The following is an 18,955-nucleotide window of genomic DNA, read 5'->3' on the forward strand; positions in this document are numbered from 1 at the left end:
GATGTTTCCATTGGTAGGAGAGGCTAGGACCTGAGGGCATAGCCTTAGAGTTAAGGTAAGAACTTTCAGAATGGAGATAAAGAGAAACTTCTTCAGCCAGAGAGTGGGGAATCTATGGAATTCACTGCCACAGAAGGCTTTGGAGGACAGGCCATTGAGTATATTAAGACAGAGTATCAAGGGGATCAAGGGTTATGGGGAGAATGGGATTGAGAAACTTATCAGCCATGATTGAATGGCACAGCAGACTCAATGGGTTGAATGGCCTAATTTCTGCTCCTATGTCTTATGGTCTTGTAGAATTATATAGGATACCTGATCGGCCTGGGTGAGTTGGACTGAAGGGTCTATTTCCCTGCTGTACAGCTCTCTGACTCTATGAGTCTAACTATACAGAGATGAGCTTGAATGGGAAGTGAGGTTTTCCTTGCCTCAGCCGCTTCTGATTCATATGTTGAGGTAACAAAGAGGAATTAAGTGTCCCTTTTGAAAGTGGCACCACTAATAAGCAGCAAAAGAAACCAAAAACCTTGAAAGGAATCTAATCCAATTAAACTGAGACAGCATTTCCTGGAGTTATTGGTGGTTCCCAGCCTCCTGGGTGCCCAGCAGTGGCTAAAGGTCTCAAGCACATCTGTGAACATATGTATCCCCTTTCCAAGAACAAATAGCAGCGACGGACCTTTGGAAGAGAAGCACAGTTAGGCTGAGGGAGCCCATTGGCTGCCTGGCCTGTGGTCACCTTGACCAGCCCCAGGAGTAGCCCTATCCTCACCAGGAGGCTGACCTGTGGCTGAAATGAAGGAGCCATTGGCCGGGGTGAGGAGGTGGTGTAGTGGTAACATCAATGGACTACTCGTCGAAAATGCCAAACTAATGTTCCAGTGATGAATCCCATTGTGGCAGATGGTGAAATCAGAAGTCAATAACAAAATCTAGAATTAAAAGAGTGTACAATAGAGACTGAGTAATCAACTGTTGTAAAAACCTATTTGGTTCACTAATCTTTTATTGAGGAAGGAAATTTGCTGTTGTTACCTGATCTGGCCCCCAGACACGTAATAATGTGGTTGACTCTCGATTACCCTCTGGCAAGCCACCCAGCCTGATGGCAATTAGGGATGCTAGCTCAGCCAGTCTCACGCCCACATCCCATGAATGAATAGTTTTAAATGATGAAGGAGGAACTGCAATGTGACTCGTCCAACATTAATGTGAACACAGACGGACAGCTCCAGGCGACCCCTCAGTCTGTGATCAGTCTGTTGGATGCAATATCCTTTACCTGGCCAAAATCCCCTGATCTGAAAATAGGGATTTCAACCTGGATCAGGGAATGTCGTTTCCTGAAGAAGGGCTCATGCCCGAAATGTCAATTCTCCTGCTCCTTGGATGCTGCCTGACCTGCTGCGCTTTTCCAGCAACACATTTTCAGCTGTGGTGGAAATAGGGTGAGAATAGGTTAGACACTAGGGTTAATGGGTTAAGGAGGCAGGTGGGAACATAAGAAACAGGAGTAAGTCTGCTCTGGATTCACACTGTTCAAGGCTAATCATCGACCTTAAAACCATTTATCTTCACTTTCCTATATTGTTTGATACCAGCACTATCCAAAATTCTGTCAATTTCCATGATGGTCTGATCTCCATTTGGAGATCAGGAGATCTGAGTCCTTATCTCTCACTTTCTTTTATTTGTTACACTTGGGTGACAGCACCATCTGCTGCAAGGACATAGTAGTACAGGACAAAATGAAGAGTTGCCCCATTCATAAATCAGGAACCTCTGTCTAAATACTGCAGTGCCACACTCAGAGAACTCTGTTCAGTCGGAGATGTCATCTATTGGATGAGATGTTAAATAAATACTTTGTTTGCACTGTTAAGTAGATATGAAAGATTCCATTGCACAATATTACAGAATATTAGGAGTATTCTTCCAGTGTCCTGAGTCAGTATTTGTCCCTCAATAAGCTTCACTAAAATGAAAGATTATATGATTTGTGTTATTTGTGGAAGCTTCCTGAATGGAAATTGGCTGCTGTGCATCCTGCACTACAACCGTGCCTACACTTTAAATGTACTTCATTGGCTGTAAAGCACATCGAGACATCCTGAGGACATGAAATTTGCTATGAAAACGCAAATTCTTTCCTTTTCATTATTTTTGTCTGCGAGGCTGTACAGTGGGGAATGCAGCCCACCATCAAATCTGAGGTTCTGACCGGTCAAGAATGTACAGAGTCATTGAGATGAAGAGTGGCTGGTCAATACAATAATTACTGTGGGCACAACACTGACATATTTACCCACCTGGAGTTGCCTGATCTCCTGACCATCACGAGTGTTCCACAGTGAGCTGGTCTACTATTGTTTACTCCTTTTTTTGGGGATTCAGAGCTTGACTCTGCTCTGGTCCATACCTGATAGATTCATATCTGGAAATGGCAGTCATTAATTACGAACAAAAATCACTCAACAGGCGTGGCAACCATTAATTAGAGTAACAGTAAAGCTTGTATATCTATATTGCTTTTCACAGCCAAGTATAGTCATGGTTGTAATGTAGGGAATGCAGCTAATTAGCAGATTAGGTGTTAGCTAAGAGATAAATATTGGTTTAGAACCATGCCCCCCCCACCCAACTCTGGAAAAATGCCCTTGCCCTTCTTTAATAGTCTAGGTCCACAGGAAAGAACAGAGGGAGAATGGGTTTGACATGATTTCTGTCAATATTGCTCCACAGTATCATCCTAGATTTTTAAAATGGAACTTTCCAATTCAGATGGAGAACACTATAACTGAACCGAGAGTAATAGTCCCTCATCAGAAGTGACAAACATTTACTAAGCATTGTAGCTACTCATCCGGAGTCACTGTCACTAATTAAATATAGCAATCATATCAACTAATGATCAGTCCTCTATGAATACTTACAATGCAATCGACATAGAACTTCCAGCACAGAAACAGATTATTGGTCTAACAAGAATACCAATTTATATTCATATACAGGTGCTGGCAGGTGGGACTAGATTGGGTTGGGATATCTGGTCGACATGGATGGGTTGGACCGAAGGATCTGTTTTTGTGCTGTACATTTCTATGACACTATAATTCTAATAACTTTATTCGATCAAAATGACCCAAGGCTCTGTACAGGAACTCTATAAAACAATATATGACACCAAGCTAAATAAGGAGATATTAGATTGGAGATCAAAAGCTTAGTCAAAGTGGTAAATTTTAAGGCTGTCTTAAAGGAAGACAAGGACGACAGTGAAGGAGGGATGGAGAAATTGAGGGAATCCTGGAGATATACACCCTTGGCAATTGAAGGCATCGTCGCCAAAGGAAAACTAAATGAAAATAAAACTGAGTATGTACTAGAGACTGAAAATGTGTTGCTGGAACAGTGCAGCAGGTCAGGCAGCATCCAGGGAACAGGAGAATCGACGTTTCGGGCATAAGCCCTTCCCGAAACGTCGATTCTCCTGTTCCCTGGATGCTGCCTGACCTGCTGTGCTGTTCCAGCAACACATTTACACCTCTGATCTCCAGCATCTGCAGACCTCACTTTCTCCTATGTACTAGAGACCCAGATTTATATGAGCAGAACTACCAGGAAGGTCGTGGGTCTGGAGGAGGTTAAGAGATACTTAAGAGCAAAACAATGGAGAGAATTGAATATTGGGATGTTTAAAACGAGGGAATTGCTTAATAGGCATCTTGTGATAACAGGGAGTGGGGGAAATGGGAAAAGGACTTGCTACGGGTTAGAACACGGGAAGTGGTGTTTTGGATTAGCTTGAGTTCACAGATGGCAATGGCATAAAGCTGGGTGGGAGGATGAATTGTGAGTGTCGTGGAGAAAATGTAAAGAATCAGCAGAGAGTTCTTCAAGAAGTAGGTCTTTTATTTGCAAACAAAAAAACTGTGACACTGAGAAAGCAGATTCTCGAAAGTCCACGAACCTGAGGGTCCCTGGTTTTTTATTTTTTTATCACGTTTCTGTTAGCTTATCAGTATGTCCAACTATATTAATCAAAGTACCTCACTCTAGCTACACATTAAACCAGTGATGTTAATTCCCATTATCTCTTTAGTTGTACATTCTACTGAATGTTATTCTAATGTCACGGTTAGATATTTAGTGTTAATTCTTGCAAAGATGGTCTTTCATTCCAAACCCTGCTTAATATTTTCCTAATGTCATGATTAGATATTTATTATCATCTCTGCTACAGTGATCTTCCATTCCAGACTAACCTGTCATGATAGATATTTAGCTATTCCATCTATTACAATAGTCTTCTGTCTCAAGCTGACTCTACTAACTATTAATTAGATATTTAATGTCATGTCCCAAATTTTTATGGCCCCAATCTATTCATAATGACACTTAACAGGGAAACTACCTCTACTAACTGTTATCTCGCCTTACTCTGCAAATTGGTGTAAGAGCATTCCACTATTCTTTTTTTAGATTCCCTACAGTATGGAAACAGGCCCTTCGGCCCAACCAGTCCACACTGACCCTCTGAAGAGTAACCCACCCAGACCCATTTCCCTCTGACTAATGCACCTAACACTATGGGCAATTTAGCACGGCCAATTCACCTGACCTGCACATCTTTGGACTGTGGGAGGAAACTGGAGCACCCGGAGGAAACCAATGCAGACACGGAGAGAATGTGCAAACTCCACACAGACAGTCGCCCCAGGCTGGAATTGAACCTGGGACCCTGGAGCTCTGAGGCAACAGTGCCAACCACTGAGCCACCTGCCTACCAGATTGCCAGTGGTCTTCATGTTTTAACCCTTTGCATGCTTTCATGTTATTTATTTTCCACATGAGGAGGCTGCAAAGATGTAATTTAGGCAAGTTGGGTGAGTGGGCAAATGCATGGGGGCCTACGCAGTATAATGTGGATAAATGGAAGGTTGTTCACTTTGGTAGCAATAACAGGAAGGCAGATTGTCCTTTGAAAGGTGACAGATTGGGAAAGTGAGAGGTGCAACGATACCTTGGTGTCCTTGCAATGAAGAGTGATTCTTGGGATGGCAGGAGTGTGGTTTGAAGACAAACTGGATTGTTTAGGATTGTGTTCAGTGGAGCTTAGAAGACTGAGAGGGGAACTTTGTAGAAATAAAATTCTCATAGCACTAGACCCGGTAAATGGTTGGTGTGGGATATAGGTAAATTAAAGTTATTTCTGCAATTATAAGTTCTGATACAGAGTAAATGAACTCACATCAGTGTGTAATTGTTTCAGCCAAAAGCTGAGTCAACAAGAATGGACACTATATAGAGGAAATATATAATTGTATGCCAGCATGAAACGTGATTGCAAAACAATGGTAGAAATACAGGCACTAGATAAAATGCTGTGAAGAGAGGCCTGTATAAACAGTAGGTTTCCCACTTGTACAGAGACACAGGAACAAACCCCAATTAAAAGGGCTTAGTGATAAGATGCTGTGAGGGGCAGCGCAGATGGAGGGAATAGATAATGGTAAGCAAAGGATGGGATGAGGTTAAACGGCCTTGTGAGGTCAGAGTAAGCATTTTGTCACAGATAAGACCGGATAAACAGGAATAATGGGGCCAGTCTTAAGGAACTGGAGGATGTAGATAGGGGAAGAGCAATGTAAAACAAAAGAAGCCAAATGATATAAATATCGAGCGTTTGTCGAATTCGGTGTGTGTTTTGTCCCTGCCTTGTGACATCACACCCACTTGCAAGTGTAAAATAAATGACACTACTGATTCAGATTTTTGTCTCGGACTGAAATTATTGAAGTGAGTGAGCTTTGTTTCTCACAGTTGGTAAATGGTGAAACCAGTGACCAGGGAGTCCAGAACCAGGGTCACTGTATAAGGATAGATCATTTAGGACTAAGATGAGGAAAACATTCTTCAACACAGAGAATGGTGAGCCTGTAGAATTCTCTGCCACAAGAAGAGTGGAGGCCAAAACATAAGATATTGGAGCAGAATTAAGCTATTCAACATGTTGAGTCTACTCTACCATTTAATCATGGTAGTATGTTTCTCAACCCCATTCGCCTGCCTTCTCCCCCTAACTCTTGCCCCCTTACTAATCAAGAATCTATCTATCTCTGTCTTAAATGCATCCGATGAATTGGCTTCCAAAGCCCTCTGCGAACACTTCCACAGAACCATAAAATATAGATTTTAGGGTTGAAAGGATCAAAGGCAATGGGGGAAAGTGGGAACAGAATACTGAGTTGGGTGATCAACCATGATCATACTAAATGTCAGAGCAAGCTCATAGATCCGAATTGCCTACACCTGTTGCTGTTTTCTGTGTTTCTAAAATGTGGGAGAATTGCAGTCTGGATGCATTGGAAGAGTCAAACCTAGAGGTATCAACATTATTGATAAGGAATCCAGCAGCAGATAAGCTACAGTATGGAAATGTAGTTCAAACATGGTTTCAATTATGAACTTTATGTCTCTTCCTATCACAGTTTCCAGAAACTAACTTGTACTTTTAGCCATTAAAGCAAAGATGCATTTCATTACGTTGCTAAAATCTTTATTTCAGATTGTATGTGAAACTGTTGGACAGCCAGGAGGAAAGAGCAGAAAATGTGTTCGTTTTGATTTGTTAGCATCAACATTTGCTGAAAATTAAGACCTTGCATTGTTTCCAACGCGTTCAGTTTGTAATTTAGATTTGCACTGTTTGGTTTTTGAAAATGCTCGTATAATTTTTGCTGTCATTCATGTCGTATTCCGCCCTAAATAATAATAATAATTCCCTCATATTCCCTCACATGGAGCAGGCGGCCACTAGGGTGACGGGGGGGGACCGAATGTTCGGGTCATGGTTCTCCGGAGAGGGGAAGGGATTGTCAGCCGGACGTAGGGCGCCGGAAGTAGCAGCGCGGGAGCGCGAGCAAGTGGCGGCGATGAATCAGAAAGTGAAGCCGGATCGGGAGCGGCTGCGGCGCCGGGTCCGACTCTACCTGGACCAGGTGAGCGAGCAGGCAACCCCCCGGAAACCAGCTTCGGGGAACACGCCTGCGGGCGGGGGCCAGAGCATCCAGTTCAGCGCTCCCTCAGTACAGTCCCTCTGACAGTGCGGCACTCCCTCAGTACTGACCCTCTGACAGTGCAGCACTCCCTCAGCACTGACCCTCTGACAGTGCAGCACTCCCTCAGCACTGACCCTCTGACAGTGCAGCATTCCCTCAGTACTGACCCTCTGACAGTGCAGCGCTCCCTCAGTACTGACCCTCTGACAGTGCAGTGCTCCCTCAGTACTGACCCTCTGACAGTGCAGCACACCCTCAGCACTGACCCTCTGACAGTGCAGCACTCTCTCAGTACTGATTCTCTGACAGTGCGGCACTCTCTCAGTGCTGACCCTCTGACAGTGCGGCACTCTCTACAGTACTGACCCTCCGACAGTGCAGCACTCCCTCAGTACTGACCCTCTGACAGTGCAGCACTCTCTACAGTACTGACCCTCCGACAGTGCAGCGCTCCCTCAGTACTGACCCTCCGACAGTGCAGCGCTCCCTCAGTACTGACCCTGCGACAGTACAGTACTGACCCTGCGAAGGTGCAGTGCTCCCTCAGTACTGACCCTCTGACAGTGCAGTACTCCCTCAGTACTGACCCTGCGACGGTGTGGCTCTCCTTCAGTACTGACGGTGCAGCACTCCCTCTGTACTGACCCTGCGACGGTGCGGTGCTCCTTCAGTACTGACCCTGCGATATTTTGGCGCTCCCTCAGTAATGATCCTGCAACTGGTGGGGAGCTCCGTTTATACGTCCCTGTGATGGTGAGTTGCTCCCTCAGTATTGACGGTGCAGCGCTCCCTCAGTAATGACCCTGCCAACTCTTTACAATGTCGTACTGTCTGGACTACTGGCCCTCAGGCACTGCAGACTTGCCTCAGAATTAGTTTTTGGCCACTGCTCCCTCCATCCTGCATCTGGACATTTGTCTTTCATTGCTTCATGGATTGTGGGCACACTGGCTGGTCATCATTGATTGCCAATCCCTAGTTGTGCTTGAAATGTGATGATGAGCTGCTATGTTCACTCACTGCTGTCATTAATCTTTGGCAATGTGCTGTTGGTCTGGTTACTCTGGTGCTGTTGGATAGATCTTGAAACAATCGTCTTACCCATGCTGGTGTTCTGCCTCCTGAACTATGGCTGACGCTTAATTCAAAGCCATCGGTGGCCAGGATAATGACACTGTCCGTTTGTTTCCTTGCAGCAACAATATCAGAGTGCTTTGTTTTGGGCTGACAAGGTTGCTTCGTTGTCGCATGGTGAGCTGATTTTTCCATACTTTTGTATTGAATCTGTAGTCTTATAGGTTTGTGTTCTTTAGTTTGTTTTCCAGGAGGTGAGAGAAATATTTGATGATTTCATGTTTCTGTGAATGTCTATCAATAATGGAGTAAGTGTACACTTGGTTATATTAATTTAAAATTAAATAACATTAAAATTAAAGTTAAATAGCTGTGACTAGCAGTGTGCCACAACGATCGGTGCTGGGTCCACTGATGTTGTTCGTCATTTATATAGACAATTTGGATGCAAATACAGACAATGTGGTTCATAAGTTTGCAGAAGACACCAAATTGGTGGTATAGTGAACTGTGAAGAAGGTTACCTGAGAGTACAATGGGATCTTGATCAACTGGGCCAGTGGGCTGAAGAATGGCAGGTGGAGTTTAATTCAAATAAAGTGAGGTCTTGTATTTTGGTAAGAGAAACCAGGCAGGGCTTATACAATTAATGGTAGGGCCATGGGGAGTGTTTCTAACAGTGACCTGGGGTGGAGGAACGTATTTCCTCAAAAGTGGCATCACGGGTAGTCAGGGTGGCGAAGGAGGTGTGTGGCACACTTGCCTTCTTCAGTCAGAGCATTGAGTACAGAAGTTAGGACATAATGTTACAGTTGTGCAAGACATTACTAAATTTGGAGTATTCCATATAATCCTGGTCATCCTGTTATTAAACTGGAAAGGGTGCAGAAAAAGATTTCCAAGGATGTTACTGAGACTGGAAAGTTTTAGTTACAAGGAGATGTTTAATAAGCTGGGACTTTTTCTTCCTTGAGTGTAGCGAGCTGAGGGGTGACCTTAAAGATTTATAAAATCACGAAAGCCGTGGATATGGTAAATAGTCAAGGTCTTTTCGCCAAGGTGTGGGAATCCAAACGTGAGAGGGAAGATTTAAAAGGGATCAGCGGGGCAACATTTTTCACATACAGGGTGGTGTGTATATGGAACAAGCTGCCAGAGGAAGTAATCAAGATAACAAAAGTTAGAACATTTAGACAGGTACATGAAAAGCAAAGGTTTAGAGGGATATGAGCCAAATGTGGGCAAAAAGGGATAGTTCAGTTTTGGTCAGCATGGACTAGTTGGGTCAAAGAGCCTGTTTCCGTGCTGTATGACTCTAAAACCGAATGAGAGGAAGAGGGGAGGGAGCAGAAATCAAGTTTAGCATATTGGATTTTTATTTCTAATTGTATCTGAAGCATCAAACGTCTGTGAATTTTACAGAACAGTAACAGTATTGTATAAGTATTTAAATAATCTGTACTACTGTAATTTGTCTTGGTTAGGATCATGAAATGTGACTTAAAACTTAATGATGCCAGGAGATTTCCCTAATACCTCTGATTTAAGTGAGCAGTTACCACAGCAACAACTCTATTCATGTGGCTTTGCCTGTTCACACGTCTTTAAACATATGCTTTCTACATCTGTTTCCCCATTACATTTTAAAATGAATTTTATTTTATTATACTTTATTAAGGTTTCAATGCTGTTAGTGTTCTATTTGCTGTAGTACACTTGGCCCTCTAACAGCAGCTACTTAGTTGCTACTATTCTCAGTGGGCTTACCAAGTAGATACTATGGTTGCTTCTTCTGGCTAGAGAATCTAGAATGTGGGCATGGTCTCAGGATGGAGACTGAGGTGAACATTTTCCTCATTCAAAGGGTTGTGAGTCTTTGAAATTCTGTATTATGGAATGTTGTGGAAGTTCTATCATAATGGTAGCACAGGCAGGGATAGACAGATATGTGGTGTCTCTAACCTGAGGGATAATTACAAAGTCTGGGTAGGAAACTGGAGTTGAAGCCAAAGATGATCATCATTATATTGAGTAGCACAGCAGGCTCAACAGACCATATGGTCTACTCCAGTTCCTGTTTCTTAATTTCTTATGTTCACTCTTGCTTCTAATTCAGAAGGTACTGAGTTCAAATTTGATTCGAAGGCTTGAGCACAAGTACCAAAAATCCATTGCAGAATTAAGGGAATGCTGGATTGATGGAGACACCTTCTTTCAAGTGAGATGTTCAACCAAAGCCCTGCCTGTTGCTCAGTGGATGCAGAATATCCCACAGTCCTGTTTTGAGGAGGACTAAGAGATTTATCTTTGGGGTTCTGGTCAATATTTATCTGAGGCAACATGATTGAAAATATGTAATCAGATTATTCTTTGCGAGTTTGTGAGCGACTTGGGCTGCTGTTTTTCTCACAGTACTACAGTGACAGCCAAGTATTCTATTGGCTGCAAGGTACTTTGAGAGGTTCAATAGCCATAAAAATGCTTTAAAAGTGCACATTTCTTTTATTGCAAAATGTGAAAAAGGAATGAAGATTGGTGACAAACAGATGAACTCTTCTGCTGGACATTGAGAAAGAGTTGTGTATCATCTTAACCTCAAAGTAATCAATTTAAACAATCATGGATTCTGAAACTAATCTACAGATAATGTGTATTATAAATTGGTACCCGGTAAACTTGGCAAGATGTGTCAAAAAGAAAACATTTGAAGTGTATTTCATAGGCAGCTGTGTGCACTGTGATTAGGCTTCAACATGTTCGCACATATTCTGCAATTCTTCCTTTATCTGAACCTGTACTGTGAGCACTGAATGTGTCCAACCAGGCATTGCCTGCTATGTGCTTTTGTTGCTCTTCGGTGACCATCCATTTATCATAAGATCAGAAGCAGGGATGTTCACTAATAATTGGACAGTATTCAGCATCATTCACAATTCCTCAGATGCTGAAGATGTCCATGTCCAAGTGGGGCTAGATCTGGACAATATCTAGATTTTGGCAGATAAATGGCAAAGAAAACTTGTGCCACACGAGTGACAAGCAAATTACCGTTTCTCTTTGTCATTCAATGGCATTATCAATTCTCTATCAATCTTCCACTATCAATATGCCAAGGATTGCCATTGACCAGAAACTGAAGTGGACTAGCCATATGTCTCCTGTGGTTACTGGAGACAGGCCAGAGCTTGGAAATTTTGAGAGTCTAATTCCCACATATGCATTAGGAACAGGATTAGGTCTTTCATCCCTCAAACTGCTCTACCATTCAATGATATCATGGCTATTCTATTATATTTCAAATCCCACATTTCTTTCTACCCTGATAACCCTCGAATTGCTTGTTCATAAAGAATCAGATATCTCCATCTTAAAAGTGTTAAATGAAGCTGCCATCATCACTTCTGAGGCGGATAATTCCAAAGGTGCAGGAGCCCCTGAGACAAAAGAATTCTCTATGTTTCCATCCCAAAATGGTGAACCCTAGTTCTGGAGTCACCCACAAGAGGAAACATCCTTTCCATTTCCACCTTGTCAAGACCATTGAGTCAAGTCATCCTTCACTCTTCTATACCGCAGTGGAAGCAAGCCCATTCTGTCCAACCTATCCTTATAAGGTAACCTATTCATTCCAGAAATCAATCTAGTATACCTCTTGTGAACCATCACATGCATTTACATTCTCCTTAGACAAGATCCAAACAACATCATATTTGAGAAGAGGCCTCACCAGTACCCTGTATAACTGGAGTGTAACATCCTTTATTTTAAGTTCAATTCCTCTCATAAGAAAGGATGGCCATTCCGTGAGCTGTCTTGATTATCTCTGTACTTGTAATCTGATTTTTTGTTATTCCTGTACTAGAGCACCTAAATCTAGCTGCCCCACAAAATTCTGCAGTCATTCTCCTTCAGGCTAAAGTGAACAACTTCATATTTTACCACATTATACTTATGCTGCCAGATTTTTCCCACTCACTCAACCTATCTTTATTTGTCTGCAACTTTCTTAGTTGTCTTCGTTTTCATTTTACATATTTTCCGACCTATCTTGTGATCTGTGAATTTAGCCACTTTGCCTTCCCTCCCCTTATTTAACTCATTCAAGTGAATTATAAAATGATGAGACTCAGCCCAGAGCCTTGCAGGCTCCACTTATCTCATCCATGTATGCATACTATTTTCAGCCAGCCAATCTGATATCCATGCTAATATATTACCCCCTACACCATGAGCTTTTATTTTCCAACGTCTTTGAATAGGACACCTTACCAAATGCTTTATAGTACATCTCCAGGTATAGTACATCTTCAGGATTCATTCTATCCACAGTGCTGCTTTTAAAAAAGGCTCCCATAAATTGGTTGGACATCATTTCCCTTTAATGAAACTACACCATGATTTTCTGAGTTTTTCTAAATGTGCAACTATCATCTCTTTAATGATCAAGCTAATTGGTCTACAAGTTCCTGCTTTTTGGTTCTCTTCCATCTCGAATAAGCAAATTATATTTACGACTTTCTACACTGATGAAACCTTTCCCAAACCTAGAGAATTTAGGAAAATTGCTACAAACGCATCTAGCGCCTCATTAGCAACAACTTTTGAGACCCTAGGATAAAATCATCTGGACTTGAAGAGACCTGTCAGCCAGCAGTTCCATCGGTTTGCTTCGTCCTACCACCCTTGTGATTGTCATTTCACTAAGTTCTTCTCTCCCTTCCACCTGATTCATATCTATTATTGGGATGCTTATTGTATCTTCAACAGTGAAATCAGAAGCAGAATATTTGCTTATTTGATCTACCTTTTCCTTATTACTACTATTAATGCTATATTTCACTCTCTGTAGAGGACCAACACTCCCTCTACATATTCTTTCCCTTGTTAATACTTGTCAAGACTCTTTCTGTCTGTATTTAAATATCTAGCTGGCTTCATACTCTAATTTCTTGTTCTCATTAATGTTTTAGCCATTCTCTGCTGTTGTATTCTGCCCACTCATCTAGAGCAGTTGTACGTTTTTTTTTTCTTGATTTGATGCTTTCCCTAATCTCTTCAGTTAACCAAAGATTATGCATTCTTCCTTTTGAATTTTTCTTTATAGCACGAATGTGATTTCTTTGCATTGAGAATTCTGGGATGTAAACTTTGATTTATATGAAATATCACTTTGGGTCTGATTTTTGAGTTGTTAATCAGTGGTTTTCTGTGTGTTTGAAGTTAATAATTGCTTTGCAATATTTCTGTAGCCATGGTGATTGTTTTAAAAACAGTTTTTGAGGCCTGGCTTTGGAGTGAATGGGTTTGTGTGCCAACCCTTCTCCAGGGCACTTAGGAGTGGGCATTAAATAGTGACCTTGTTAACAACACCCAGATCTGATGGCATAGTTGACACGTTAAGTGTAATGGTTTTGTTTCCTGTTGTAGAGGAACCCCAAGATATCTACTGGCTTTCCCAATGCCTTTACCTCACTGCCCAGTACCACAGGGCTGCCCATGCGATTCGATCCCGCAAACTTGATAAGGTATGATTTCTTTCCCATTATACAGATTGCTGTGTAATAACATTATAAGACTCTTTAAGAAATTTGTTAAATACAGATAGTCCTCATTTAACATAGTTTTGGTTAATCTCATAATGCCATAACATGATCTTTATATGAACAGGTACATGACCTATTGTTTCAATACATGTACCTGGCTTGTGATAATTCTCAGCGGTGCAGATGAATAAATATGCACCAAAATTCAGCATTCCTGTGCAGGTTTCTATTCAGAGCTGAAAAATGTGTTGCTGGAAAAGCGCAACAGGTCAGGCAGCATCCAAGGAGCAGGAGAATCGACGTTTTGGGCATACGCCCTTCTTCAGGAATGAGGAAGGTGTGCCAAGCAGCCTAAGATAAAAGGTAGGGAGGAGGGACTTGGGGGAGGGGCGTTGGGAATGCGATAGGTGGAAGGAGGTGAGGGTGATAGGCCAGAGAGGGGGTGGGGGCGGAGAGGTCGGGAAGAAGATTGCAGGTCAAGAAGGCGGTGCTGAGTCCGAGCGTTGGGACTGAGATAAGGTGGGGGAAGGGGAAATGAAGCTGGAGAAATCTGATTCATCCCGTGTGGTTGGAGGGTTCCTAAGCGGAAGATGAGGTGCTCTTCCTCCAGGCGTCGTGTTGCCATGGTCTGGCGATGGAGGAGGCCAAGGACCTGCATGTCCTTGGCGGAATGGGAGGGGGAGTTAAAGTGTTCAGCCACGGGGCGGTTGGGTTGGTTGGTGTGGGTGTCCCAGAGGTGTTCTCTGAAATGTTCCACAAGTAGGCGGCCTGTCTCCCCAATGTAGAGGAGGACACATTGGGTGCAGTGGATGCAGTAAATGATGTGTGTGGAGGTGCAGGTGAATTTTTCAGCAACACATTTTTCAGCTCTGATCTCCAGCATCTGCAGTCCTCACTTTCTCCAGGTTTCTATTCATCCAGCTCATTGCGGTTGTTGCCTGTTGGAGTAACATCTCCGCCAATTGTGGCTTGAGCCATGAAAGCGAAGAAGTTGTAGTTAAGAAAAGCAGGAAGTCCGTTCCACTGAGAGTATTAAATTGGATGTGCTATCAGGGTTTAAACATGCCGAGTGAAATGTGGATATTGAAAGAACTTTGCATCTCATTGAGTCAATGAAGAAGATGAATTTGACGTCCTTGCTCCTTCAAAGATTTTAATCACCAAGAGACCAGCAGAAGCATTCAAGTTGGTTAAGTCAACATATGACAATGAAAACCATTACTTCTGCCAAGGACCCTACAGACAAGCTCTGAAATACGATATTAATGCTTTTGATTGGAGCTGGGAGGTAATCTCATGACCCATGTGTAAATCGCATGAAAACTAAAGAAAACATCCGTGCAGAGAATTAGCCACAGGATGACATCATAGCCTTGTAATGAAAATAGGAAAGGTTGCCTGGAATGTCTGTCTTTTGCTGGTGGACTGTGAAATAAGTGGTTGACATGAGACTCCCAGAAATTAGATATATAACTGGTTCTAGAGAGAGAAAAGCTTCTCTCAGTGGACCAATGTACCTACTGATAGGGTGCAAAACTTGACCTACTCTTGGGAAATAAGGCAGGGCAGGTGACTGAGGTGTCAGTAGGGGAGCACTTTGGGGCTAGCGACCATAATTCTATTAGGTTTAAAATAGTGATGGAAAAGGATAGCTCAGATCTAAAAGTTGAAGTTCTAAATTGGAGAAAGGCCAATTTTGATGGTATTAGGCAAGAACTTTCAAAAGCTGATTGGGGGCAGATGTTCGCAGGAAAAGGGGCGACTGGAAAATGGGAAGCCTTCAGAAATGAGATAACGAGAATCCAGAGACAGTATATTCCTGTTAGGGTGAAAGGAAAGGCTGTAGGTATAGGGAATGCTGGATGACTAAAAAAATTGAGGGTTTGGTTAAGAAAAAGAAGGAAGCATATGTCAGATATAGACAGGATAGATCGAGTGAATCCTTAGAAGAGTATAAAAGCAGTAGGAGCATACTTAAGAGGGAAATCAGGAGGGCAAGAAGGGGACATGAGATAGCTTTGGCAAATAGAATTAAGGAGAATCCAAAGGGTCTTTACAAATACATTAAGGACAAAAAGGTAACTAGGGAGAGAATAGGGCTCCTTAAAGGTCAGCAAGGCGGCCTTTGTGTGGAGCCACAGGAGGTGGGGGAGATACTAACCGAGTATTTTGCATCAGTATTTACTATGGAAAAGGATATGGAAGATATAGACTGTAGGGAAATAGATGGCGGCATCTTGAAAAATTTTCATATTACTGAGGAGGAAGAGCTGAATATCTTGAAATGCATAAAAGTGGATAAATCCCCAGTACCTGATCAGGTGTGCCCTCTAACTCTGTGGGAAGCTAGGGAAGTGATTGGGCATCTTGCTGAGATATTTGTATAATCAATAGTCACAGGTGAAGTGCTGGAAGACTGGAAGTTGGCTAACGTGGTGTCACTGTTTAAGAAGGGCGGTAAAGACAGGCCAGGGAACTATAGACCAGTGAGCCTGACGTCGGTGATGGGCAAGTTGTTGGGGGCATCCTGACAGACAGGATGTATATGTATTTGGAAAGGCAAGGACTGATTACGGATAGTCAACATGGCTTTGTGCGTGGGAAATCATGTCTCACAAACTTGATTGAGTTTTTTGTTCAAAGAGGATTGATGAGGGCAGAGCAGTAGACGTGATCTTTCTGGAGTTCAGTAAGGTGTTCGACAAGGTACCCCTGGGCAACTGGTTAGCAAGGTTATTTCTCCTGGAATACAGGGAGAACTAGCCATGTGGATACAGAACTGACTCAAAAGTAGAAAACAGCTGGTGGAGGGTTGTTTTTCAGACTGGAGGCCTGTGACCAGTGGAGTGCCACAAGGAGCTGTGTTGGGTCACTGCTTTTTGCCATTTACATCAATGATTTGGATGTGAGCATAAAAGGTATAGTCAGTAAGTTCGCAGATGACATCAAAATTGGAGGTATAGTGGACAGTAAAGAAGGTTACCTCCGATTACAACAGGATCTTGATGGACCAATGGGCTGAGAAGTGGCAGATGGAGTTTAATTCAGATAAATGCAAGGTGCTGCATTTTGGGAAAGCAAATCTTAGCAGGACTTATACACTTAATGTTAAGGTCCTAGGGAATGTTGTTGAACAGAGAGACCTTGGAGTGCAGGTTCATAGCTCCTTGAAAGTGGAGTCGCAGGTAGATAGGGTAGTGAAGAAGGTGTTTGGTATGCTTTCCTTTATTGGTCAGAGTATTGAGTACAGGAGTTGGGAGGTCATGTTGCGGCTGTACAGGACTTTGGTTAGGCCACTGTTGGAATATTGCGTGCAGTTCTGGTCTCCTTCCTATCGGAAGGATGTTGTGAAACTTGAAAGGGTTCAGAAAAGATTTACAAGGATATTGCCAGGGTTGGAGGGTTTGAGCTATAGGGAGAGGCTGAACAGGCTGGGGCTGTTTTCTCTGGAGCATCGGAAGCTGAGGGGTGACCTTATAGAGGTTTACAAAATCGTGAGGGGCATGGATAGGATAAATAGACAAAGTCTTTTTCTTGGGGTGGGGAACTCCAGAACTAGAGGGCATAGGTTTAGGGTTAGAGGGGAAAGATATAAAAGAGACCTAAGGGGCAACTTTTTCACACAGAGGGTGATACGTGTATGGAATGAGCTGCCAGGGGAAGTGGTGGAAGCTGGTACAATTGCAACATTTAAAAGGCATTTGGATGGGTATATGAATAGGAAGGGTTTGGAGGGATATGGGCCGGGTGCTAGCAGGTGGGACCAGATTGGGTTGGATATCTGGTTGACATGGACAAGTTGGACTGAAGGGTCTATTTCCGTGCTGTAAGTCTCTATGATTCTATGACGAGTGCTGGCTTCAGGCTAACATCTTGTTTAGCTTGAGGTATCAGACATTGGAGACCTCTTTAAAGTGATCCTCATTAGATTCTGCCTGACAATCTGGCTAGCTCAAGTGACTGATAGGAAACTGAAGAAATGACCACTTGCAGCCATGGAGATGTTTCATCCAACTGTTTATCCGATGTAGGACCAGAAATCCCTGTTACAAATTGTCGGTCTTCTCCATTTATTTAGATTACGTACTATTTCTAAACTGTTGTTTTAAAAAAGTTGAACTACTTGTCTTGCTCACTTCTACTCCTCCACACCACCACAACTCCCCAACACGCTGTCACCAGCATAAAAATCACATTTTCCTTGCTCTTTCCAAACAAGGATCACTGGAGTTGAAACATAGTTCTGCTTCCTCCAGCAATTTTTCCTTTATTCACTGAGCACAGTGGCTCAGTGGTCAGCACTGCTGCCTCACAGCACCAGGGTCCCAGGTTCGATTCCAGCCTCCGGTGACTGTCTGTGTGGAGCTTGCACATTCGCCCCATGTCTGTGTGGGTTTCCTCTGGGTGCTCCGGTTTCCTCCCACAGTCCAAAGATGTGCAGGTCAGATGAATTGGCCATACTAAATTGCCCGTAATGTTAGGTGCATTCGTCAGAGGGAAATGGGTCTGGGTGGGTTACCCCTCGAAGGTTCGGTGTGGACTGGTTGGGCCGAAGGGCCTGTTTCCACACTTTAGGGAATCTAATCAAATTCCATCTGAACTGGGCTGCTTCTCACATTAACAGCATATTCTAATCCTTAACAAAAACAGAAATTGCTGGAAAAGCTCAGCAGATCTGGCAGCATCTGTGGACGGAGACCAGAGTTAACGATCCTTACACTTCTGAAGAAGGGTCACTGGACCCGAAATGTTAACTCTGATTTCTCTCCACAGCTGCTGCCAGACCTGTTGAGTTTTTCCAGCAAGTTCAGTTTTTGTTTCTGATTTTCAACATCTGCAGGTCTTTTGTTTTTTTTATTCTAATCCTTTCCCCTTTGTTTCTATCTAGCTTTTTCTTAAATGTATATTTACCATTCAAGTTAACTACTCCCTATGGTAGTGAGTTCCACATTCTTGCCCTGCTCTGGGTAGAGCGAGTTTGTTCCAATTTCCCTGTCGAACTTATCAGTCACTGTCTTATATTTGTGGCCCTCATTCTCAACTTGCCTCATGTGGAAGCATCTTCCCTATGTTCACTTCATTGAGTGCTGTCAGAACTTTTTAAAGTCCTTTATTAGGTGAAAACCAGGAATTGACTGCTGGTCCACTGGACAGCTTCTCCATTCACAATATTCAGGAAAATACTGTGGCAGGTGATACAGTAAGTGACTTGTCTTCTGACCTCTCCACAGATCTATGGAGCCTGTCGATACCTTGCTGCCCAGTGTCACGTGA

At 42.9% G+C, this 18,955-nt stretch overlaps 1 protein-coding gene across 1 annotated transcript in view; it reads left to right on the forward strand.

Moving 5' to 3' along the window:
* The first annotated feature begins 6,812 nt into the window (after window positions 1–6,812).
* The window catches only part of cdc16 (cell division cycle 16 homolog (S. cerevisiae)), a 66,805-nt gene continuing 54,662 nt past the window's right edge, over window positions 6,813–18,955 (forward strand). Inside the window, exons 1-4 of the mRNA XM_043691247.1 lie at window positions 6,813–7,004; window positions 8,261–8,315; window positions 13,566–13,663; window positions 18,913–18,951. Coding sequence (XP_043547182.1) covers window positions 6,843–7,004; window positions 8,261–8,315; window positions 13,566–13,663; window positions 18,913–18,951 — 354 coding nt within the window. The 5' untranslated portion in view covers window positions 6,813–6,842. The remainder of the gene's footprint in view (window positions 7,005–8,260; window positions 8,316–13,565; window positions 13,664–18,912; window positions 18,952–18,955) is intronic.

Source organism: Chiloscyllium plagiosum, chromosome 6 (genome assembly GCF_004010195.1).
Source record: "Chiloscyllium plagiosum isolate BGI_BamShark_2017 chromosome 6, ASM401019v2, whole genome shotgun sequence".
NCBI classification, from domain to species: Eukaryota; Metazoa; Chordata; class Chondrichthyes; order Orectolobiformes; family Hemiscylliidae; genus Chiloscyllium; species Chiloscyllium plagiosum.